Below are 27189 nucleotides of genomic sequence, written 5' to 3'. Positions count from 1 at the left end.
AATCTGGGGGGTTTTATTATCCAAGCCATTTGGGACAGCCTATATCCCTTTCTACACTTTAACAAGTGCCTCAGGTCTTGCACAAACCTCATCTCTGACCACTCTCTGTCTTTGGGAAAATTTGAGTGCAGTGAGACCTCTTTGGGAAGGCATGCCATCTTGAAGGAGAAAAGCTGTATCTGTGGCTCATACATAAGAAATTTTAACATTTTGATCCATCTGGCATGAAAAAACCCAGGAAAAAATTAAAGTCCACATAATGGTTTTGATACTTCTTAGACTTTGAGAAGCCCTGGGCAGTGTCAGTCAGAAGGTGTTGTTCCTGTAATGGGCGATGTGGTAGCACAGGAGAGGACTGCTGGAAAAGGGCTCTATTCATCCCCCTCTGCTCATTCCTGGAGGAAACTGGCAGCTCTTTCCGCAGCTCTTTCTGTGTGCTCTGCTGCAAGATCACAGAGAACCTATATCCATCATTTCCTCTTTAATCTCTATAGGAAGCCTTTTCAGAAGGGAAACGTTTAAGGCCACACAATTAGCAAAACACCATCCCCTTTTCACCTGAGCCATATATTTCTGCCATCAGGTACTTGCAGCATGTTTGAAATGGTGAGTTTCATTTACAAGTATTTAACCCTGCAGCATTATCTCTCAAAATAGCTACATAATGGAATTTCCTAGACCTTTTTATAATGAAATATATATGTGTGTGTATATATATACACACACAGAGAAAGGACCTCAAAGTTCAGGCCTTTTGAGCTCCAATGACTTGTTAACAAAGTCAAGCAGCATGTCCATATTCCAGATTCTGAGACTATCTGACCACTCATGGGTGCACCAAAGGGCTCCAGTCACCGGCAGAATTGCACAGGATGGAAATCCCTTGGAAATCTGTTGACTGCATTTGCAAAATGAGCAGTTAAGAGCCTGCAAGAAATTCTTCTTCCCCATAATGGAAATCCTAAGCCCAGATTCTCAAACTGTGGTTGAACAAGACGTTTGTTCAGGGTTATTTGGAGTTTACGGTGTTCCAGCCGCACCACGACACCCAGCCCGTTGTGCTGACAGCACTGTTCACAAGCTGTGTTGCAAACTAAAGAGCTGACTGGGCTCTGCAAGAGCAAACATTGGAAGCCACGCCATTTCCCTGACCCATATTAAAACACATTGTCCAAAAACATCAGTACTGGCACCGCTGGGAGTGGAAGGGCAGGGGGGAACACACGACGGTGTACGGGCACGAACGAGCATCCAGGACCAAGAACTACAGCTGAGCCACAAGCTCTGCTGCACTCGGGGCACCACAAGGTCATTGCAGCAGGACAAATTGCAGTTTACATCACCCAGATCAAGTAGGAGATACATTCACTTTGCCTGACCAGTCTAAAATGGTCTTAGGCCTTACAGAGTTCGGTCTCAAAGCATTTGTCTACCATCATACTCAGAGCAATCATCTACCTGTGTCGAGGAAGTTACGCAAGTATAAAGGTGCCATGTCCCTTTGTAAGAAAAGATCTAAGCTGTACCAGCATAAGAATGCAAATATAACAACTTCAAACCAGTGCTTTGCCCACATAAAATTATTTTGTTTAACAAAAAACCTTACACTTCAAAACAAAATGGTTATCCCAGCAGGAAGAAAATTCACAAAGCTCTGGACTAAGGCTTGTTAGCAAGGCGTTCCTCTCCATATATACTACAAATTTCCAGCAGTTCTTCTAAATCCCTTCATATTTTCAGTTGACGCTCACTGTATGGGTGGGATATCCCCAAAATACATGTGTAGTCTTTGCAGCTATGCTTTTTACTAGCATAGCTCATGCAAAATTAACTGGTTTTGCATACCGTGTGATTTTCAAAGTCACGAGGTAGGTAAAGCAAAAGCAGGCATCACTGGAACACTTATCGGTTTGCTTCTCGCTGGGGACTGTTCTGTGCCAAGTATCTGATACCTGCATTAGCAAATACTGTGGTGCAACTCGAGCAGCTCTGTAAAGCAAAGCAAGTAGTGCTGAGAACCCCAAATCCTCAATATAAACACTTCACAGGTTTTACTTAAGACCACCTCTGTTTTGATCCTGTGGACTGAATGCCCGTTAGTGGTCGGAGCACGTTAGGTAGGCTCCTGGAGCGCCTCTTCCCCGAGGTTTCAGGAAGCAGCTTAATTTTCATCTCAAAGGGAATTAAGTTTATGATGTGCTCTAAGACTGCTCACTGATATCAACCAAAGCAAGGGAAGTGAGGACAATTGGAAGATTTGCTTCAAAAGCACACTCCCGCATCTAACTAAAACCCTGCAGACTAGATGCCATCCACAGAAAAAGAATGCAAGAATAATTTTGTAAAGGAAATAGATTCAGCCTTTTTCCTATGCTCTGACTCCTTCATTATCTTATACTAAATACATACTCAGTTGTATATGTGAGATGGAGGTTCATACTTTAAACAGAAAGGAAAAATCACCTTAAGGCTGAGACTAAGTCCAAAAAATTTTAGCATGGAAGGGAAAAGTAATTTTGAAAAGGCAGCTGAGCTGGGAGTTGTATTTCAGTAACAGTCACCTGTAAATGCCAGCTCTTGTAATGTTTCCATTTACAGATCTTAAAAAGATTTTTAAAAATTCTAACTCCGTTTTTACTTACAAGAAATCTAAGTCCTAGAAAGACAAAGCAGTATGAGCAGGTAAGTAGCAGAGCAGGGAGTGAACTCCAACCTCGCAGCCTCCATCGGTAGCTGTGTCAGTGCTGTGCACGCAGGACAGCCGTGCACAAAGAAAATCACTTCACCCAGCGGGAAACTTTCCCGGTTTTGTGCACGAAAATGATTGTTGCTTTAAAATCAATGGATGATGGATGCTGAAAATAGCACTGGGATCCTCATCTGACGTCTGTCAGTTGTCAGACACACACTGACCCAGACAGCTAGCGAGGAAAGTGGAGATTTGCAACAACTGTCATCCACAGCAACCAGCCAAACTGTGACTTCTTCCAAGAGGAACGAATCAGTAGGCAAAAACCAGTACTTCTTTGATGCAATCTCGTTGCACACAAACAAAAGCACACGAAATTCTGCTTCCCCAAGTACTGTAAGGCTCAAACAAGAAAGTTTCCTTGCTCAGCATTCACAGCTGCTTTACCCAAGACAGCACTAGCTCTTTCTTAAATCTCTCATGACCAAGCTGAACATGCCTTTTTGAGTATAAATGGCTTTTAATGGCCTTTTCTTTCTGCTCCTGCGGTATTCTCTTGCTGATAGTCACCCACACCTCCAAAACCTGTGTTGCCATGTCCTTCCCTCTCCCCACCCCTGCTACTCCTTTCAGCATCTGAGTTATTCCCCTTTGCTCTTCCTGACAGCGAGTCATGAGGAGCACGCAAGAGACAACGCGTCCTCAGTCGCCGTTTGGGTGGCTGGAGCAAGCATCTCCCCTACCAAATAGATGCTGCGCTCGCAGAGAAAATTCAGTGCTGACCTGGAGCACGCCCAGCAAGCTCAGCAAGGGCACCGAGAAATCCTGGTGCCCTCTCAGAAGTTTCTACTTTAGGTGCAAATGGTTAGGCTAGGTGTAAATGTTCAAAGGCTTACCAGCCGATTAAATTTGGGTGGACTTTTGTGGAGGACAAAAGGTAAATGTATTTGAAAATGCAAAGAGGCATGAGCTAATTAGCACAATACAACCTTTATCACAGCACTAAAGGCTGCAGAAACTAAACCTTTATCACAATACAACCTTTATTTTATTTTATTTTTTAATTTATTTTATTATATTTATTTTATAATAATAAAATAAAGTTTATTGTAATAAAATTTATAATAAATGTATTTTATAATAATATTTTATTACAATAAACAACTAAATTGTATTTTATGTTATTAAAATTTTATTTTATTTTTATTTTTTATTTTATTATTTTATTTTATTTCTAATTTTTATTTTAATTTTTATTTTATTTAATTTTTAATACAATTTTATTTTCTTTTATACATTTTATTTTATTTTGTTATTTAAATTTTATTTTATTTTTAAACTTTATTATAATAAACAACTAAGGGTGGTTTATCAATACAACCTTTATCACAGCACTAAAGGTTGCTGCTTTGATGCGTTCCCTGAACAAAGAGAAAGGCCCTGATGTGAGGGTGAAATGCAAGGAGTGATGCTCTGGGGTGGTTTAGGGAAGGAAATGAGGAGGCACACTGTGACCCATTGAAGCTGCTGGGGAATCCAGGCGAGGAAATTCGAAATTACCCTAAGAGGGACTTAATGAGAACTGGGGGACTAATACAAAACCCAGACGAAACTAGTAGGAACTTTACTGGTCACAAATAGCCAAGCCCTTAGTGTTAGTGGCCTCCCTGTGGTACTACACCCAGCAGCACAGGGCCCCTGGGTCATCAGGCTCACTCTGGGAGCTGCTGCACGGTACGGCCGCGTCTAGCTGAGGAGGAGCTCTGTCCTCATGTTCTCATCCCCTGCTGTACCTGCCTGCTCTGACCCCACCGTGACCCAAACCAACGGGAAAAATACCTTTTTGTGGGACTACCTTTCAGCCAGTTTAGCTGAAAACTAACTGGAGCAGGAGGGACCCAGCTGGCAGCAGCCACTTGCAGCTTGATCCACCCGTACTGTAAAATCACAGCACTGGGTGGGAAATTTAGCTTTGCTGGCCATGCCTAAGTGAGAGATTCTTCCCGAGCAGCCGGGTGAGGCAGGCAGACCACACTTCATTACAGAGCTGACAAGAGAAAGCAGTAATTACATGAACGCGAGATCTATTACCTGACCATTGTTGTAAGATGGATCTAAGGTGTCATGGGGAGCAAGGCAGTCCATTAATTTTCCATTCCGCCGGCAGCCCAGGTGCACCAGATCTCGGCAGTGAGCATGGCAGGTGTATTTGCAATCTGAAACATGCACAGAGACACACACACACACACACAAAAAAAAAATAGAAGTGTTTAGAAATGAAGTTGCTGCGGGCAGAAGCTAGGAGGGAGGCACATCCTCATTTGATACATGACCTCAGAGAAGCTACCACCTCTCGACTGAATCTCCCCGCCTGTACGTAGAGATAATAATAGTTACATATTATTGGAGATGTAAATTCACTGGAGCGAAGGTGACAGTGCAGCACACCTCAGTGTCACGCTGACACGGCTGCAGTGATGCAGCCCGCTAGTTAGATCAGGGATGCCTCCGTGAGATGTTTTTGCAAAAAGTCTGAGCCACGTACTATGTATTAGCTGCTGTAATGTAAGCTCGAACGGGGCCGTTCTCAGAAAAGACATAATATTGATGATTTTCAGACAAAAATTTCTATGCAAGTACAATCACTATTACATGGTTTTACATGTTTTAAGCTTAGGTTCTCTTAAGAATATGCACATGAATAGTGAAAACAGAATGAGAAGCTTCTCTGAAGCTGTAATTAACCTGCTAAATCACAAAGTTGCCTTCAGGAACAATTCAGAAATTTCACTTGCTGGCTAGCAAAATCAACTAAGATGGCTATTAGGAACATAAATTCATGAACAGAGGCAGATGGCCTTATCTCTAGTAAGAAATCAGATGATTCATATGGCCTCTAATCTCAAAGAGAGAATCACTTTAACAGTATTTGCAAATACAACCTGTATTTGCTCTGAAGCTTTGTTGCGTTTGCTGTTTTTCTACGTAAGTTGGGCAGAGCTCACGATGCCACTGTTGTCTAGCACTGAATGTCACTCTCTATTTTTAGGTTTTAAATTGTTTATAATTTTGCCAAAAAGCAACCATTTGACTTCAAGTTTCCATGCTGGGGAACATCATGCTGTTTGTTTTAGAACATTTCAGCTAAAACAATGCAGCCATTTCCAAGAATGACTTTTGGAGGAAATGCTTTCATCTTCCCTAACTAAACTACTCTTAAAAATATATTTTTTTGTTACAAAGCTTTACACTTCCCTGGTTTATAGCAAAAGCTGAATTTTGGATGGGGTTTTTTTTGTTCCCTTATCAACCTCTCAAAAATCTCAGTTTCCCTTATGTTTGATTAGATTCTCATTACAGTTCCTGAAGAATATATTCTTCAAGGTTCCCATTTCCAATCCATACTCATCGGCAGTGTTATGGGGCAAGGCAGCAGAGTGTTCCCTGCAACTCTGCTCCTCTTGGCTAGGGACTTGGTCTTTAATGTAAGATCCCCGCACCAGCAGATCATCCAAAAGTAAAAATTTTATTGTGGATCAGGTGTAAACATGCAATCACACTTCGGTACCTGATACAGAATTTATGCTATACTTGCATTAAGGCAGGATTAAATATATTTTATTTGGCACAAAGTCAACGAGTCAAAACTTTTCCAATACCAGTGACCCAGCAGAGTGAGTCCATACTGGATCAGCACTCTGGATCAGATAACTAGGATGTTTCTGATCTTAAACCAGACTGACTATATCACTATAATATGTCTCAAGTCACACTCCTCTTGGGACATCAGCAAATAGCCTCCAGGTAATTATGTGGCAAGAAGGACCCTGTTGCAGCATAAATCAAAACACTGAAGAAAGGCTCTAACTCTCTAAAACCATCCCATCACTGTATTTAATGCAGAATTTGGAAGACATGAAGCAAAATAGGCAGAAGACTACAGGAGGAAAAAAGGATGGTTAAGGCAGCTGCATGGTGCCCAGGAGAAATGACAGTTGTCCCTGCACCCTTGTGTGATGCTGGCAAGCCATGCCAGACTTTCCCCAGCTGCTGCCCCATTTCTCCTGGGTGCCACGTTTGAGCTACTTCATCCAATGTGCAGGAGACATGGAGCATTTACAACTGCAACCGAAGTCAGGAAGAACTGTGCTTTTAACCCAAACGAGGTTTCTCCAGGGCTCTGTTTTATGGTTATGCAGCTGGATTATTTTTCAGATGACTCAGGCACCTCACGGAGGAGTTCTGGAGGAGAAAGGACACTCCCGTTGGTGGAGCCCTTGAGAGAGGAGAATAATTTTGTATTTGGGAAGGGACCCCTTAAGACACAGTTGAAAAGCCTCACCCCATACCTGACAAGATTAAATAAAATTTGGAGCTGTTGTTCACTGGGTGAGGGAGCGAGGCAGCTCCATGGGAAAACCAGGATGGGAGCAGTGAGTTAAAAATGACATTGTAAGGCATACGCAAAAGAAGGTCAAATGAAAGTAATACTTGAATTTCTTATTTTTCTTAATTTCTGAGTTCTTTACTTTTCAAGTTGAGTTTTCTTCTTCTTAAGAAAAAATGCTTATGAGATCGCACGGTATGTCTACCTTTCTTTCCTCCCCCTGTAATTCTGTGAGAGCTGACCAATTTCAACCACAAATGGTCTAAAAGCTAATTAAGTTCATACAAGTTTTATGAAAATCATTTCCTGGGTAAAGGAGGGAGACCCAAACTGATACCCACGCTCAGGGCATGGCAGACAAAACTCAGCCGTTACGGCATTGTCTGGCAATGTCTGGACAACCAGCTACGGCACGTCACCTCCGTTATGGGGACGTTATGGGGAATGGGGCACAAATCTGTAGGAAACTGGGCTTCACTAATTCCCCGACTTTCTATGGTTACACAAACATATATACCGAGCATGCACCAATTCTGAAGACGCATTTTCACAAATAATATTAGGAAAAAATCTGTTAGCTAAACAGTGTTCTGAAACGGGATTACTAATTAAGTTAGGAAACATTATCTCTCAATGCTATTTTGTTTGCCATTTATATTCATTTTAATCTGTGAGTCCATAATGTCATTTGTAAGACAAGCCCATAATTTCCGCCTGGCTATTATAGGCATAATTGCAAAAAATGTAAAAGCTTCATCTCTGAAACTCTTTCGATCATAAACTAGATTTTAACATACTGATTATAAGTTTAATGAGCAAGACAAGAAAAAAGGATTATTTTTTTCTAGAACAGTAATACTTAAACATTTTTTCCTATGTGTTTTGGCTTTAAATTTTAATAAACTTGGCTTTAAATTTAAAAATTTAAAAAATTAAAGAAAAAAAACCCCACGCCACATTATTTTATTCCATTCATGGCATACAATGTTTCACAAAGGTCCGGGTAGCATCAAATTAAAAATAGTATCTATTTCTGTTCATCGTTTACTGGACCACTCACAAAATTGCCACGAGTTCAAAAAGTAGCTATTATTCTAGAAAGACTGTTTTGGTCATCAGATTGTGGATTGCCATATTAATTCTGCTTGGAAAGCAATCAGGACCAGGTGTTCTTTCCCGATGTGGTCCAAAATGAATGCTGTCCTTTGAATTCAAAGATCTGGGGGCTTTAAATGGGCACTGTTGATAACATCATTCACTGACATTTAGAAAAGCTAACAGGTTTATTTTACTAATGCTCAGACTGTCCTGTGCCCTGAAGTTATTTATGAAAGTGATGCATCAATGCACACTGAATATGCATAATTGTCCTACATCGTTAGGAAATGCAAAGTAAGTATGTATTTATTAAGCACATAAATATTATCCTTTAAAAGTTTAATTGTCAACTACTGAGACATAATGTAACACCTTATTATTTATTACTCTATTGCAACAATGGCTTGACTAGAGTCATAGAAAAAAATAATTTAGCAAATTTCACAATTATATGAAATCAAGACTACTCCTATCCTGCCTTCACGAGGGTGAACTGTAAGACTTCAACACATTCATTTTACGTGAATAGTCCCTACCTGATATTTGGGTTTTCTTCACCCGAAACTTGATTTTGCGTGATAGCTTGTAAATAGCTGTTCCCATAACTGATTTGCTCCAGGGCGGCGCAGCAGAAAGCAAGCAAATGAACAGGCAGGCAACCCAACAGATGCTCCAACATCAGACCCTGGTAATTGAGCATTACTGAATCAGGCAGAGGCAGGCAGAGGCTCAACAGCAAAGTCTCTCGATCCTGCTGTGGTCTTCCCTGCCTAGGAAATGTGTGCGTTCATTTCTGGGGTGGCCCAGACAAATTTAACTTCCAAAAGGATATGAGAAATGTATGTTGTGCCTGAGCAACTGAAGCACACAGAAAGTTCAAAGCCAAACTTATATTTATGTTTGCATCATTTATCAACCACAGTAAGGTTGAAAAAGTCTTTATTAGAAAGCATGAGGAAGGTATACAACTTGGTTCTGCCACTGTGTATGTTAGGAAGTTAGCAAATAAAATAATCTTTACTTGAGAGCTTGTGGCTTGGTTTACTGCTGTGCTTGTTCTACAGAAAGTATGCCTGTAAAGCCTCTTGGAAAAATATTCAAACTACGTAAGGTGCTTAATGCTTTAATTCTTAATCCATTTCCAGCCAGCAGGTCACAAAAGGAAGGAGAATGAAGTTCAGCAATATTTCTCCTGCACGGCCGAATTGCATTGTATTTCTACAATACATTGATATCAACATCTCAGATTTTGGGTTGTACTTAATATATGTTGCGTTGTTCTCCTTTTTGCTGATGTTCAAATGTCTACATTCTAGTTTGATGCTAAAGTTGCTACCAAGATTTTTTTTAGCAGTTTCACTAGAAGCTGTAAAGGAATGAGAAACCTGCTTGGATAAACAGCCTTCAGAAAATGTTAAGCACAGCTTCGTGGGGGTGGAGCTCTGCTGTAACATTAGCTTTATCTCTGTGCAATTCCCTTTATTTCTGATTATTTATTTATTAGTCTCACTTAACATTAGTCTGAGATTAAAATAAAGTTCACTGTAACCATATTTCCCAATTAGTGAGTCATGGGTGACTTTTAAGGGATCACAATCATTACAGATGAGACAGATTTTCCGAGCTCCTTATGGCCATCCTTTTCCCTGAGGGATCTCTGTGCACATTTGGTGCTCTTTCCCCTTCATGGAACTAGGCAAGGCTTAGATCAGACTGTAGTCCAGCAAAGCCCACATCTTCCAAACCCCTGTAAAGCTGTGCCTATCCACAAGTACCACCTTGCCACTTAAGGTTTTCTAATCTGTTGTTTCTCTGTAGACTTTACTTTCAACAGGTACACTGGCCATGGCCACGGCCACTGGCCATGAGGCCCTATATGGGACACGTGCTTCCTGTAGAGAGGATCCTCTATCATTTTCCCAGGCACAGAAAGAGCATATAACTGGCTTAACTTGCTTCCTAGGAAAATGCTCCAAGAAACCTGCTACAAGAACCTCTAAAAAGACAGTGAAACCATTCTGTTACTGGAGCGGCACTGGGGGGCTGAATTAGACTAGAAGATATAACCAGATGTGCGTTCTCCTTCAAGCAGATGAATACTGTTCGCTGGAAAGCAGGTGGGCTCTTTCATTCAATTCCTGCTTCCTACAGCTGTTGCAACCCACTTGAAAATATTAGCAGGCAAGCAGGGATAGAAACAGCAAAGGATTAAGACTTTCAAAGCGCTGGTGCTAAAGCTAGGCTTCCAGATTTATAATTTAAACACCCACACAGAATTGGAGTCATCATCAGAGGCAGTGGCACTCCCTGCTTACAGAGCACTCAAAAGAAATTTTGGGTGCTCAGTATCTTGGACAAATGAAGCCATCATTATGCAATTGCCATGGTTGGAAAGTTGCAGCCATTGTGTCAGAGTTTCCATCGCCTGTTCCCCTCCTGCACTGCAGAGCATGGGAAGCTACAAAATCAGCCTCAGTTTCCTTCCTCACGCAAATACATGAACTGGCCTGGATAAGCCACAATAGGTAAAGTATCCCTATTCATCCTTTCCTTGCAGAATAATAACAAAGAACAGAATAATGCTTTTCAGAAATGTAAGTGATGCTCTCTCTTAGAGAAGTACGACACCAAACTTAAAAGATTATTAATATTCATAGCATCTTAGTATCAAAAGGATGGTAGACTTGTAAAGTAAAAGAAAGAGCATAGAAATCCATGTGGCTTTGAACAGGAATTAAAAAGAAGCAAATGAAGGTGGAAGGCAGCCAGCTGACAGGACAGACTTGATTGTATAAATGCATTTTTTCTTCAGCTTTGCTAAAATCCTCATCTTTTGCTTTCACACAGCTGGCAAATATAATTTGGATTACAATCTTCAATTAGTAAAAAACAAACAAAAGCCTCTTAAACGCTCATCTATGGCTACATCTAATATATTCATACATTTTACTAGTGAAATGATAGTCTATAAAATGTTATTTGTGAAAAAAACCTAAAATTGAAGCTAAAAATCAAAGGAATATAATTACAGATAGGTGGTTTATCAAGAAGAGTTAAACCGGGATCTATCTGTGACTTTCAAGAACTGCAGCTTTGTTAATACTAGTCCATGAAAAGTCATCAAATGATACATTAGTCTTTATGTTTAATACTGATTTAGTGAACAGAATAATTTTGAACAGAAAAAGTCATACTGAAAAACTAAAATGAGACCAGTTATTGACTGTACCAATATTGTCCTTGATGAAAGAGGATGTACTGGGTACAGGAGCAGGTTTTATATTACAATATAAACCAAATACAGACACGGCACTTTATACCATGCTCAGTTCAACGGGTTTCTATGAGGAGAAAAAGTTACGTGTCTACATATGACACAAAAGTTACTTCCAAGTTTAAATGACTATTTGGAAATAATGCTATTTCTGCAACTTTGTACCTGAGACTGTTGTTTGACTTATACCTTTCTGACTTCAGATCAACAGAAATAAGAACTACTCTGGATCCTGACTAGAGAATCAGAATTTCAAGGCTCCTCTTCAGAAGAGCAGGAAATTGTTAAGAAGACACTCGAAGTTTGGTTCCCATCCTGCAGTCCCACCAAGCCAAAAAGGGCACCTCTGGAAGTTTTTGTGCTTTTGAATCACAAGAAATGACTGATATAAGTTTACGCTGATTTTTCAAAGATCTCTATACTAGCAGTTGCCATTTCTTTCTGGCTGCTAATTTTTTCAACCCTGTGTCCTAGCATTGTGCAACCCTAAACATTTACATACACGCCAGATAAAACTGAATCTCTGCCAGGCTTGCAACCCCATCTGTAACTGCCACAGCCCCACTCAGGGTCTGGAACCCTGGCCTGGGAACAGGATAAACTCCTGTAACAGGCTCTATTAGGAGCTACTTAGGGTGACTGAGATAAAATTAACCAGAGTGCCTATGGCACAGACCTGCAAAATCATGTATTTGCATATATTTGGACCTCAGCAGAAGGCAGGTGCTTTAACTCTAACAGAACAGTCCAGGACCCAACCCAAAACTCACGGGGTTTTTGTCTGCAAAGCGTCTTACCAAGCCAGAGTTTGGGTACTGCACAAAAAGAATGCTGTATTACTCACCAGTTTAAGATTCAGAGTTTTTAGATAACAGTTTATCTATCATCTAGGCAGGCAATAACCTGACTTTGCCACATCCAGAGGACATTACATTTGCAAAGCAGGAGGGAGCAATCAGCCTTTTAGTGAGAAGATGAGAAAACTCTTTCTTGAGTGAGTCACTAACCGAGAACTCCAGGGAGGCCCGAAGGAGAAGATGAGGTATAAAAATCAACAACCTCCATGAGCCTGGGACTGCCTAACGTCCCTGCTGCCTGGGAACACTGGGACCACATCTCTGATCACATGCGCCAGGAATAAATAACTGGTTAACAAATAAATTCAGCTTCCCAACTGCAAAACAGGATGGAATGACAGACATTTCAGATTAAACAGCCTAAACCAGATTTTTTCAGTTTCTGCCGCTGGTACCTTTACAAACCTCTACAATCCTGTAGTCTGTTTTGGAGCGTTTCAATACTTTTTTTTGTATGGGCTTATCTTAACCTGGTTTGGGCTAGAGAGTTTGCTAGATAACTGGTAAACACCAAGACACATGCGCTCTGTGGGCATGGTCATCCTTGGCATGGGGTGGTGAGAGAGGCTCAGCAGGACTGGGACCCCAGGGCAGGGCAGGGCAGGGCAGGGCAGGGCAGCTCGCCAGCCTCCCGCAGAGTGGAAGGAGGCATTGCCATCTAGCTGCACGCTGAAGAACTGGAATGTAGGAGCTTGCATGGATGAAGCATCTTGGAGTGACCGCTGTTAGCCAGGTGAGCTTGCTGGCAGCGTCCACAGAGAAGGTCCCTGACGGCTGAAGGAGGCTTGTCCACTCTTCATGCCAGCGACTGTAAAAAGCATGTGTGAGGAAGGGTTAATGCCTATCTTCAGCTACTAAAATCTACCCTGGTTCTCAAGACGCTTAAATGTCTCTGAGCACCTGTCCCTAAGTGACGCAGGAACATAAATCCCATTGATTTACTCTGGAGCTATTAAAGAATTAAAGTCAATTTAATCTGTTTGTAAAGCGCGTTTGTATTTTTATCAACATGGCAACAGTCTCAGGTCTTCTCCCTCCTTCCAGCGCTTGCCAACAAGCTCCAGCTAAGACTTGTCACAGGAGACTCTTGCACAAACCTGGGATCCTACACAACCAGCCTATAAACAGGCCGATGCTCCTGAAAACTACTACACCTCTTTTGGGCAGATAACGCTCTGTGTGCAGTCCTGTTTACAGTCACCACTCCTGCATAAACAGAACATGCAGTGTGGGCCAGACCACCCTGAAATAATCACAAAATCTGTTTGCAAACAAGGCTGAAAACGTTTACTTCATTCAATCGAGGTAAGGGTTAAAACATAAATTTGCAATAGTGGAAACACTTTAAAAAGAAAAGCACAAGGCAAGGAAACCCAAGTTTAGTTTACATTTACTTCTCACAATCTCCTTGATCTGTTTCAGCATCACAGCTAGCTGGAGAGCTGGGCCACATCCCCTCCTGAGGGTACCCCGGGGCTACCGTGCTTTTGGGAGCTCTTAGCTCTGCCTGTTTCTGGGAGGCAGACTGAGGGGTACAGGGCTGAGCTCTCCTTCCCCAGCCTCCAATGCCTCCTCCCTGTAAGGGCTCCCCTGGAGTTAACTGGGCATGGGAACACCACACAGTAATGCCAGCGTGTGAAGGAGAGGAGATACCTCATTTCTCCTTCCTCCTTAGGTCCTCTTGATGATATACACACATCTACGGCATTCTTTAGTTAGTTTAACTTCCAGGCTACAGCTTTAAGCTGACTCTGCTTGTACAGCCTTCCAAAAAAATGGTCTAAATTGCAATGCACAGCTTGAGAAACAAGGTCCTCGGGCTGATAACATTCCTTCTGCCCTGAGCTTTGAGACCAAACATGAAATGATGAAACTGGGAAAGGGGGGTTTCAATCAAGCAAGCTTCTCCTCCCCTCCTCCCCATGTACCTAGCTAGTTTTCTGAGGTCCCCTTTAAGGGTCACTGTCACACTCTGCCAAAAACCTTAAGATAATCTTAAGATTTAGTAGATTTTTTAAACACCCTGTAGCACTGCAATTCCTACTGTCTTCCAAAGCTCCACACATGAAAACGGCGAGACCTGGTAAGACTCAACCTGTTAATAAATGCAAAGACTAGCAAATCATACCCATGCTTCGCAGCAAATGCGAAGGGAATGTCTAAGGGCTCAGCTCCCACTAGCACCTTTCCAGAGATGAGACCTCAGAGAGAAAACTGCTCGTTCCAGCCAGCAGACAGAGCCTACAGCTCCTACTTCTCCACACCAGATAGGGGTGGGGAGGCCAAATTCCTCTGTGCAGTAACTTCAAACAAGGGATTAGAGACAAAACTCGGCAGATATCTTGATGTATCACCTTGTCTGTCCTTTCACGACAGACTTCAGAGAGTGCTTTTGTACTGCTGACACAGCGAACCACACACCCATCACATACAGGCTCATGGGAGAAAACGCCAGCCAAAATCTCATGGACCTGGAGAGTGACAGGCTTTACTGACCACGTGTGGCAGTGACAAAACCAAGGTACCACAAAGCAGCTGTATTTCTTCTTCAGTTCAAGAGCAAAAGGATTACGTTTCTGGAACAGAAAACAAACTTTATTCTCTGTTTCTGATGTTAACAAACTGCAGTGAAGTTATGCCGCAAAAAGAAAAAACTGCCCTGTAGATAAAAATCCTAGATTCGACCTGCCCTGGAAAGCAATTTACAATAATTTATTTATATTTGATTCCCTAGAGAACTAGTAATTATTCCTTTTATGCTTATTTGTGTAAGACTGCACTAGTTGTTAGGTATCTCTACAAACTGCCCAGCGGTACAGGGTCCAGCCCCTGGCCGGTGGCCGGCTCGCAGCCCTGCGCTGTGCCGCAGGCATCCCCCAGAGCCGGGCTGGAAGCAGGCAGAGGCACGGACACCAGCGGCCGCCCAGCCAGTGCCAACTGCTTCTCTCGGTCTTTTCCCACCTGCTCCATAAGGCCAAGCAGCCGGAGAGGAGCCGTGGCGTTGCACTGAGCTACACTTGCAGCAGCGACGTGGCAGCAGAGTGGCTATGATGGTAAAATAGGAGCTACAGCCCCTTTGCTCTGACAAATCTGCCCACTGGCATTTGGACCCTAACTACCAACCTAATCCACCAGACCCAATACTTTCTACCAATCGCTTAAAAGCAGCCCAGGATGTCTTTAAATTAAATTTAGTTTTCCTATGGAAACCACAAAACGCAGCAGCCCAGAGCACGTGCTGAATTCCTGACCTCCAAGGGAAGAGAGCCTGAATGAGGACGGGGACGTGGGTGCACCAGCTCCTCATGCCTGGTTTTCCTTTTGTGCAGGTTTCAGAAAATGCATTTGAAATCCACCTTTGACAGAATTAAAGGCATCAGATTTTACATTCAGTGAACACCTGGCTCGGGAACACATGGCTGCATACACTTCTGCACTGGAGATGTGATGGAAAGTAACAGAAGAATTTCTGTTTAAAAAGTCAAAAATCAGTCCAAAGTATTTACACAGTTCCACTATGTCTCACGTTGGTATTTTGGGACCTCCACTTGCTCTGACTGTTAGCCTCTTTCCAACGTTAAAAACCTAAACAAATGGGGAGAAAAACCCTTCCACGTAAAAAAAAAAAGTGAGCTCTCTCTTCTGTATGCAAAACCAATAAAAATACTGCTTTTTGAAAGCTTTTACTCTAGTGCCCTCTATTGCTGAACCCCCAAAACAGCCAGCATAAAGTTAACACAAATCAGCAATTTCTTTCAGTTTTCCTTTAAAAGAAACCTCACCGAAAAGTAAGAACCAGAAAGAAAAGTATGGTTTAGGTCTAGCCACTGCGCTGCTGAGGAGCTGTGAGTTCCTGACCAGACCTGAGTTAATAAACTCCCTCTTTTTGCTGGAATTAATAGCGGATAAGAGGCACCACTTTCAGTTCATGGAGGGGATGGATTATAGAAAAGCGGTCCTGAGAGCTCAGCAGAGACCTGATTTACCTCCTTTACCTGGCCACAACACTGGGACTTCATTCTGAATTGCTGCTGAAGGATCACTGATCACTCTATTAGGGGAGATAAAAACAGCAATTATATCCTAGCAGGACAGAAGCCAGACCTTTAACTGACAGATCACATAAAATTTAAAAACTTGAACTTTCTGCCAAACAAAGCCTGCAGGCTGTTATGTTTAAATGTGAGATGAGAAAAAAGTTGAATCAAACCCATCAAATTAAATGAAGCTTAATACAAAAATATTTGCGCTTGTGCAGATCTCTAATGCTGAGTACAGCTCAATTCTGAGCATGCTTTTGCATGCTGCATCCAAGCTCGGTCTATGTTTACGTATCAGGCTCTAATGTTACATTACCTCTTTAAAACAGGTAATTCCACACTACTAATTTATTAATGTTCCTCTCTATAAATGACCAATCCACAGCTTTTATTTCAGCTGTTATAGGTCATCATTCCCACCCTGGTAATGGACCTTGAAGCAGATGCACTGGAGAGGTGCTTAGTTTAATGCACACAGCTGGTCATCCTCTTTTCCTCCTCTTGTCTGCCTACCAGCTCCCAGGGCAGCAAAGGGATGCAGTGGAGAGAAACAGCATCTTCCAACCGCTATTGCTTGACATTGGCAAAGGAAACAAGAAACGTGGCAGCAGAAAAACAGAAAGTAAAATTAAATCTTCCAAAGTACTTCAGAAGAACAAGCCCACAACAGGCATAGGGTGTACTAGCAATTTCTGGTGTTACTGACATCTCTCGTGTTACGGACATTCACTTCAGTAATCCTCACCCAAGCAGCGACTGGGCTCATGAGATGAAGTTCAGTCTCGGAACAGATTTTTTTTCTTACATTTATCACAGGCTCATGAAAATTTTAATAACTCTCCAGGTACAAATCAGGATTTTCCTTTGGACGGGAGGCAGAGTAGGCAAAGAGATTTGTCTTGTCTCATTTAAAACTGGTAGAGCCCAGGAAAAAGGAATTTAGTGGGATGCCACATTCGTCTCATCTAATTATCTGAGAAATGAAATAAAACAACACATGATGCAATTTGCAAAAGCCACATGACCGGTAAGAGCTGTGAATTATAACCACTATGGACAAAAACATACCATGGAATATCCGAACACCAACAGAATGCATCTCCCTTGGAAAAATACAGACTCACAAATAAGGGAAAAACTAAACAGTTATTTAATGGTTGGAGAATGACACAGAAATCATCAATAGTGAGAGAGGTTTACATATTCCCTAGCCTTTACCAGTACTGCACTCGAAAAACACAATAACAGATGGACCAAGTTAGACCAAAGATCCATCTATCTAGGCCAGTAGCCTGTCTTGGGAACAGCCTGCCAGCAGATGCTTAGAGAACATGCATGAGGAAAAAAAGTGAATTTTGAGTGATATTTCCCCCTTATGCCCTCTACTCTGCAACTTAAAACAAATAAGCCAGAGGCTGTATCTGCATCTTTTTATTTAATATCCCTTGATGTCTCTTTTCTCCACAAATTTATCTAATCCCTTCTTGAATACATTTATCTTCCTAGTCTCCTAAACATCCTGTGTCAGTCAGTTCCACAACTGAATTACGTGCATGTGTATGCATGTGAAAGAGTAGTTTGTTTTAAGCCTCTTGTTTGGCCATTTCATGGCACGGCCCTGACTTTTATGCTATGAGAAATGGTAAATAACTACGCTGTTTTCAATTCTCCACACTGCTCTTATTAGTACAGAAGCATATTCTCTTGCAGCTGCCTCTTACCAAGCGGAAAAGCCCTGGTCTGGGGGAGTTTACTAATCTCTTTGATAATCCAAAGTCTTCTCTTGTATCTCCAAATACTACTATACCCTTTTTAAGAAGGCGGGGTGACCAAACCACTTCATATGACATGTAGGCACAGCACGGTTTTCTGGGTTTTCACTTTATCTCTTTCCTAATACTTCCATATATTCAGTTCCCTTTTACTTTGAATATTGGGAAGAGTCTCTTCAGAGAACTGTCCACATGATTAATTCTGTTTTCCAAGCGATAAAAGCTAAATTAGAAGCCACTGCTCTATATGTGCAGTTAGCGTTTTCCCCATATGGTTTAGTTTGTATTTATCAACACTGAATTATGTTTTACTGCCCAGTCACTCAGTATGATGTGTTTCTTCTACAGCCTTCTACGATTTACTTTAAACTACCCTGATGACCTGTTAACACTGACATCCTGCACCCATCTTCTTTTTCATTTTGTTAATAAATGCTTTTTTATCACAGACGCCTGCGCAGCTTCCTCCAGAACTAGGTAAGTGCACTTTTAAGCAAATCATACAAGAAAAATTAAATATATATACTTAAAATTAAAAGAGATAGGAAAAGCACATATAGAGATGTTCTTGAAAAGGAGACTAGAAACTAAAATCATGCTTTCACAACACAAAGGATCTTTAAATGGCACACTTCCACTAATAACCTATGTATTCTTAAATGAACATTGGACACAGGCTATTAAATAATGATTAAGAACATTCAAATCAAATGGGCTCAAATAGCCGAAGTAGATGAATAAATATGAACTGAAAGGACTGCACCCAGTCCTAATGCAGGCGGAAAACCTGTATGTGTGGTCTCATGGTAAAAGGCCATCATCTACCTGCTTGCAATCTGCTGCAGTATCCTACCCATCTCCAGCACTATATAAATCATAGCCATGAACTAGACGTTCAGGAAATAAACAGATACAGCAGTCTGAAAATTTGGATCAGAAGTCTTGGTTACCCACCCCAGCAGGTCCCAGCGAGATGCGACCTTGGGTTGCTGGATCCACACGCCAGAACAGCCACCTGCAGTCATAAGCTCACCTTGTCTGCTACCACGTTAGGTTTAAATAGAACTGATTTACATCCAAGCTGGCTTCCACTGAGACAGTGTCCTTCTGCTCCCTCTCCCCAATACAGCTAATTAATCCTTCAAATGATATTCCCTTGGAGTCCATCTTGTCCACTCATGTGAGCTTGAATGCTCCAGAGCCACAGTTCCCAAATGCCCCTACACTCCATTTATCATCTGTGTTGGGCCAAAACTCTCTCCATCATTCCCAGAGATGGACGCTCTTCTTCTGAGTACCCCTCTGCAAGCCCTGCAAGCCCTCGCTTGGCCTGACGCCTCCATCACACCACAGAGCATTGCTCCTATGCACAGTGCAGCTGATCCTCAGAAGAGAACTGGGGCCAGGTGAACATTTTTTTTACTAAAACCACAGGAGACCTATAGGTGCTCACTGGACAGTTGCCGGTATCCGTCCAGGAGACACAGGCCTGACTATAGGGACAGTAGAGGTGCAACATGCCACTGGCCTGAGGGAGCAGGGGAGGCAGTGGCTTTCACCAACTGGGTTTTGACAAGAACACAGAAATACAGTGACATTATCTGTTCATTAATTTCCCAGCTACATAGTCTCACAAGTGCTAGGTACGCTACCTCTACATACCCAAACTATACAGAATAACTTGATTAAAGAGGTCACGTAAGAACACAGGCGCTTACAGCATAAGCCATCATATGTTAGCTGGCCAAATATGAAAATAAGAAATGAAGTCACAAAGATTTTCAACTAAGCCATTCTAAATTGACATATCACACTAAAATTATGTTCTCCCTTCCCATATGTGTTATAGATTTGTCAGCTGAATATATTTTGGAGAGAGAGTTCAAAAGTTGACTTTTCTCTTTGATCAGTTAAAGCTTTATATGTGGATTCTTTTAGGAGGAAGCAAGTTTAAGGGATATCACCATACCTCTGTACAGGTTTCCATTTATTTTGCATAACACATATTCTTACATAAACGTGATTTTATAGTGGACACTTGACCATTCTGACCAAAAATCCTTCCAAATCAATAAAAATACTCTACTAACTTCAATGTTAGAGAAGGACTAAAGGGCTAACACACTAGAGCAGAAAAGTTGCAAAAAAACCCAACCAACAGTGAAGGGTAAAAATCAACTTCAGGCTGTGTGAAATACAGTTAGTTTAAGATTTTGTCAATAAATTCTCACTTTCTGCCCTCTGAAAGAGCCTTCCAATGTACCTAGTAGGACAGTAGCTCAAACTGATGAGAACCCTCCCCAGCCGAGAGCTGAGAATAAAGCTCTTCATGAGCCAGTAGGATTTGGCAAGAAACATGACTACACAAAATCGCCCACCTCAGACCGACTAAATTTGCTGTGTTTATTTATTTATTATAATGGCTTCAAAGTAAGCAGGGTTTGCCACGGGGGTAGTTTTGTCAAAGTAAAAAAATGACAGCAAGCATTGTGCTTTTCATGTTTTCCACAGGATATTATGGGATGCTTTTCTGAACAGGTCTAAAATCTGTTTTTCTCCTGTATCGGCCTGAAAAATGTCATAAAGGCTTAAATCAATGCAGATCATAAGGTCATCTCTGCCAAGGGTGAGCATTAGTTGCTTCAGAAGAGACTGCAAGAAACAATAACAGTTGTGGGATCTGAGCCACAAAATTATCTCAAACTAATCCCTAATTGTTAAAAAATAGCTTAAACCCTGAAGCAAGAAAATTTATGTCTCTTTCAAAGCTTTTCTTGTAGCTTCAATTGTCATAATATTGAATATTCTTATTCTTCCAGACCCTCTTTAAATCTTGTTACATTCCTGACCTCAGCAGTATCCTCTGGTAATGAGTTCCACAATTTAATTACATGCTGAATAAAAAATAAAAAAAAAATTCCTTTTATCTGCTTTACATTTGTCACCCCTCACCTTATTCCTCTGCTCTAACACAGAGAAAATAGGAGCTACTTGTCTATTTTGATTTTTTTTATCATTGCTTTCTATAGTCTTATCATAGCCCTCTATGATAATTCTTTCTAATTCCTTTGTGTTTCAGTTACTCCTCCCTGACTTCTGGTTATGTACTTTATCATGATAAAACTTCTAGTCACATGATCTGTCAACACAAATTCTATGAAGATGTTGTAGGAAAAAATCCAAACACATTTTAAAGAAATAAAGGCTATAAAACCCTAAATACTACATCCCTCAGTTTAAGCCTCTTGTAAATGTTATATCCCCATGATTAAACTAAAGGCACTTAAAATGTTATCAGCTACATTTAGTATATTCAGCACCACATCTAAGACATTATTTTAGTCCTTAGTAAGTAATTTAATCAAAACCAGTTACTAAAGAGCACCCTCGAATTTTCTTCCTTCTTCTAGAGCTTAGAAAGGAGAATGTTAGCTATAGGCAATAGTCCGTGGCCAACAATCCCCAAGTATCCATCCAAGGACAGGCTGGAAAACTAAGGATTTTTACGAACAGCAACCTAATTATGCTTTGATAGCTCTTTCTAAAATTGCATCAAATACAACTTTCTGAACACAGTGACCGACAGCAGTACTAATTTCATCGTCATACTTAAAAACTAATTTTGTGCTTCAGCAGGTTTTGTTTCTGGGTCAGGCAGAGAGGACAAGGCATCCTGAGACACGGAGTGACAGAAGCAGAATGAAAGCAACAAGTAAGTCTGCGGGTGCTCTGCAGAGGCACAGTGCCCATCTCTTCGTTCAAATGATGTATGATATCATAAAATCTATGACAAAGCATATTAGAGAATGTAATCTTTACTCTTCCTAACACATCCATACCATGAAAGTTTCAGCTTTGTTGTTGTTAAAACATGAATTTATTTGTTACAGCGTAGGTGGCTAAAAACTATCAGTAAGTATTATTGAAAGCTTTAATTATCAGCTGGGTTATTCATCTGTGGAACAAGCCTAGTAATGCAGAATTGTTCTGCTGGCTCATCCTGGCTGACCCAACCAGAAAATTGTGTTAGTGCCAACACAGGAGCAAAATCTGGCAGAAAGACAGAGGCAGAGATAAAGAAGTTGAAAACTAGTATGCTAGAGGCGAGGGTAAATCTCCTTGTGTACCAAGGCAACTAGATGGTCAGTACTGCTCAGACTAGGCTTATGTGTTGGAGAACTCTCTCAGAAGGACAGAGAGCAACTTGGTTAAAAGTTACAAAAACGTGGTGTTTCAGAGTTAAGGAAGCATGTGGGTAAGCTGGTAATTCCTCAAGAACCCAAGCAAAATTCTGGCCACTCAAGAAGAAGGCAGAAATGTTCGTGGACTTCAGTGTAGCTAAGGTTTCATACCACTTGCTGTCCTTGTAAAGACTAAACAAGAATTGTCTGTGCAAACAGGAGCTGCGTCCCCTCCCCTGTGAAAGAAGCACCAGGGCTTCAGCTTCCAGTGTATTACAGACGTACTCGATGAGATTGGCTTCTGTAAAGTTATGAGAAGTTTGAGCGGAATTTTCACACTGTGCTTTTTTCTGCTTGGATGCAACCTTGTGCTAAAATGTCACGTTTCCACCGAAACCACAATTTTGTGATAATCATCTCATTGCACAGGTAGAAAAGGACATGTTAGGGCACTTCGGACGCTATTCACAAATTCTGTTCAAAAGAGATGCTAATTCATACATTAAAATGAGGGTAGGAAGGCAAATCTTATTCAAACCACTAGATGTAGAGGAAGATGGGAGAAAAACCACAACAAGTATTCTTTTTAAAGCACTTAAAGTTCACATTATTTATTGTTACAAGTCATGGATGTAATGATTCTTTTGCAGTACTGAGGGAAAAGATAACTGGCATGTAAACAATTTTGTATGTGTGTAACTCAGCTAGCAATTAAAGCTCTCAATAACATTTATCGATACTTTTTAGCCACTTACGCTTTTACAATAACAAAAGAGATGCAGGAATGATCTGATATGTTACGAGGACTCAAGATGATATGACGTATCAGGAAGACTTGGAATTACCAATATTCCAACAGAGGTTAATTAAAGCTCTAGTTTTAGTCAAGGAAAGTTTTGCCACAGACTTCAGTGAGCTGGGATTTCCCTCTGGATGTTTGAAACTCGTGGACTCCTTCACATGGGAAGAAGTCACATGTCATTTAGACATGTGGCCCAACAACATTTCTGTGATAGATTTCAGATGGTCCAACTCAGCATTCCCTTCTCGGAGTCACAGATCTGTTATTTGACATACAGCACGAAATTGCTCAGCTGCAGAACTGACCCAAATCCCATCCCATACAAATGGAAATTTGGTACTAATGTTGTAATACTTGCAGCATTGACAAGTTCACCACTTCAGTCAAAACAGTCCTCGTCAAAAGAAAACCGATCTTGTATAATTAGTCCTTCAAGAAGACTGAATGAACTCGGCTCCCTAAGATATGGCAGCGCATGTTCCTCCACCCCTGCCCCCCCCCAGGAATATACCTCAGCCCCAGCTTTAACAGACCACTCTAGAGGGACACAACAGCCTTTGGGCTTTCATGGTGTTTATGAGAATGTTAATCCGAGAGATGCAAACACTTCTCCACCAGGACTGGACAAGGATCAAAGCACTGAGTTGTCTTTAGGAGCAATGCCTTGTACTACCTGGTGAGCTGAGCGGTACTGCATTTCAGCCGATAAAATGGAAATGAAGGACAGTGCATCACTGCTGAACACAAGCCCTCTCTAAGCTGCTCCTTGCTTCGCGTGAACACTGGTACAATGAGTTAAGGTCTTCAGTCAATTCTGTCTTCACACAGCCTTCTAGATCAATTAACAGATTAAGGCAATTCCAAATAATGTTCTGGCAGGTATCTGAGTCATATTAGAGCTCCTATATACATACCTAAGGGAGAAACAAGGTCTACAAAAACAAGACATCAAATATCACTGACGTGAATATTAATATGAATAAATTATACAGCTGCAAGAGAATTCTTCATCTGAGCAAGCCTAATGAACCTTCTATTGCATTTCTGAAATATTTTTACAGTTTTGCCTAATGAGCCTCAGACAATGGAAAAATGCAAACAATGCTGGCCTGGAAAAGTTAACCAGCTGAACAGAAATAAATTATTTTTCCCTTTGAATCTCCTTTTAGCAGGAAAAAAATGTCTTAAGAAACATAGCAGCAGACTTACCAGCAGACTTCCAGAGAAGTTTTACTGTTCTCCTTCTCGAACTGCTCAACGATTTAGGAAACCAGTAAAAAAAACATGCTATCCTCCTGATGGTTTTCCTCAAATCATTTCTTATTGCCATAGCTGAAAGGCTCCACAGCTACCCCAGGAACAACAGACACATGTATCCAGACGGAGAGAGGAAAGCCCATGAATGCCCCCAGAGAGTGCGCTTGCTCTGAGCTCGGCGTCAGCCAGCACGTCTCAGGACCACCTGTTAGTCCTAAATCCCCTCCCTCTCCGTCACTCCGCTCCGAGCCCTCCAGACCTCCCTCTTTATTACAAGAAGCAGCTATATTAATAGATGCTTCGGCTAAAGAAAGACCAACGCTTCAGAGTCTTAACCTGGTACTGTGTTTCCAATGATGTTAAAACAAGACATGTTTTCCACAGAAAGGTTTTGAGGGGCTCATTTGTTCATCTCTAGCTACCTTTTCTAGGCTGTAAACAAATAAACCCCAAAACACAAAAAAAGGACAAGTCCTCTTTCAAAAGGCCTTGATTTAAATCAACAGGATTTTCTCTAGAGAGAGTGTTTCTCAAAGACCTTCTTATGAAGGTTCTTAGCAGTAAATTTAACAGAGATTTCTATAGATATACAGGGCGTTAAAAATGCAACTTTACTCTTAATGGATTTTAAGGCTAACATTAAGAGTCAAATCATTCGCTCCCACACTTTACTTAAGAATCGAGTACTATCAGCATATCGCTATCCAAAGAAATTAACAGCATCTCAGTACTTGGACTACACATGCTTCAAGCACGATACACATTAAATTGTAAATCCAGAGATGCTATGAACTAATACATGCCCCCCGCAGCATTTATCATGAGTTCTGGCATACACTTTTTAACATCAAGACTATTTAACCATTTCCCAAGCTTAGTATGATTTCCTTGACTATGTCACAAGTTTCTCTTCTGCTTCTCACATTTTATTTGATTTTTTTTCTTCTGCTAAGTCTGAATGGTAGAAAACACTGAAAATCAAGACTAATGTCATTACAAAACAAAGATCCTTTTATATCAACCTTTAAACTACAGAAAGTGAGGGCTTTGTTACACCAGCTATGTTCACAGCACGCAGTTAATAACTCTCCTAGAACTGACAATGTATTTTTCTACGCTAAAATATGTGAAGTATTTAACCCCATTTTATACATCCGACATTTTTAACATACTGCTGCTCCTCAGGACCAAGCTAGATAGATTGCATTTCCTCTGGTCAATATGTCTCTGAAAACAAATAAACGTTTCCATTTATACTGTATCTGCCACAATTCTTCAGCCAGTGTCAATGAAAGAGCAGAAGGCAGGACTCAGGCCGCCAGACTCGTCTCTTCTTCGAGCTCCACCCCGTCATACCAGCAGGAATTTAGTAGCAAAGTGACAGTTTTAGCACAAGCAGGAGGTCTGCCACCCAATTCAGCACATGCAAAGAGCAGAGTTAAAGGCCCAACAGCGAACTTGCTTCTTTCAGGAAATAGCATGGGTTTGAATGTTTAAGAGCATCTGCCAAATACCGAATCAAACAATGCCTTTCTTTTTCTGAAATTTATACATATAAAAATTTAATGAAAATCAAAGGGGCATAAAATACTCCATACTATTTTTAAGATGACTAGTTTTATAATTTGATAAAGAATCCATATAGATACGTATGATCTTTAGCAGGATATGAAGGGCACAGGAATATTTTTTTTTCACTTCCCAGAAAACACCAATACAGTATTTTTGTTATACTGGTATTTTATGAGGCTTAAAAAAAATATACAGTAAAACACATCAGAATGTAACAATATAAAGGGGTAAACTGACTTTGCTGATGAGAATAACAAACCTGTGGAGGTTTACACCTTAGAGTGTTTAGTGCCTTACTGGAACAAAAAATGGGCAAGAGCATAAAACGTTACATATTACTTTAAGGCAAACAGAACTCATTCTATAAAAAAAAAAGTCAGTTGGATGAATCTGACAATTATGCTATGCAAAAAACCAGCTAATACAGATGAGAGCATGGACCTGAATTCAAGCTGAACTGAACAGCAGTGGTAGTTAGCCTTGCAGCAATTTCGTGACTCCTCCATCACTTTACATTTCTAGGCCCTAGTTAGGCCGAACTGTAGAGCGAATGGACGACAGCTCACGGACGAGGGGTCTGTGATGATGACGGGGGCTCCTCTCACCCTGAACTGTTCGCTTTAGAATATGAGCCACGGTGCTCCGCACAGCAACGAACCGCTGTCAGCCCGCATCAGCTGCATCAGCTGGGCTAGGGAGAGTTCACATAGCTCCTCCTAAGGCAACTCGGATTGCTTACATTACGCTGAAGCATTACTAAAGTTAAGAACTCTCGGTATTAAAAAGGTACTACACAGCGCTACATGTGTACCTTTCAATCCACTCTGACGAAGAGACAGTGCACGGAGACGCTTTCCAAGGAGGACAGAAGGACCTGAAACGTGAGCAGAGTCACGCTCTTGATCCCTGCCTCCCTTTAAGGAAAAAAGCCATGTAAGGCTTTTTCCTGCAGCAGATTTCAACCCCCAGGTCATACTCTGCTCATCTAAGCAGTGTGCTGGAGGAGGGGAGGGAGGGATTGCCGCCCGCGCTGCCATCCCACCTGCCCGGGAAGGGAGGTGAGCAGCTGTCCCCTCTGCTATTTGGGCAGCCTCTGACCTCCTACCTCCCCGCAACGGTGCAAAGGTCAGATCTCAGCAGCCCTCCACAAAGGGCAGAAATGGCACGCACAGACTCCACGTGCGTGCTGCCCATCCCACGTGCTCTCCAGCCACGGGCCGGCACGTGTGGCAAGTCACCACCTTGGCAGGATAGCCGGGC

At 41.5% G+C, this 27189-nt stretch overlaps 1 protein-coding gene across 1 annotated transcript in view; it reads right to left on the bottom strand.

Moving 5' to 3' along the window:
* Nucleotides 1-24430, bottom strand: part of RASSF3 (Ras association domain family member 3) — a 98139-nt gene extending 73709 nt beyond the window's left edge. The window contains exons 1-2 of the mRNA XM_072862968.1: nucleotides 24310-24430; nucleotides 4781-4905 (exon numbers count right to left, since the gene is read on the bottom strand). Coding sequence (XP_072719069.1) covers nucleotides 4781-4905; nucleotides 24310-24430 — 246 coding nt within the window. The remainder of the gene's footprint in view (nucleotides 1-4780; nucleotides 4906-24309) is intronic.
* Nucleotides 24431-27189: the final 2759 nt, after the last annotated feature.

Source organism: Ciconia boyciana, chromosome 1, assembly GCF_034638445.1.
Source record: "Ciconia boyciana chromosome 1, ASM3463844v1, whole genome shotgun sequence".
Lineage (NCBI taxonomy): Eukaryota > Metazoa > Chordata > Aves > Ciconiiformes > Ciconiidae > Ciconia > Ciconia boyciana.
The sequence above is the reverse complement of the archived record's forward strand: the minus strand, read 5'-3'. Positions and strand labels throughout refer to the sequence as shown.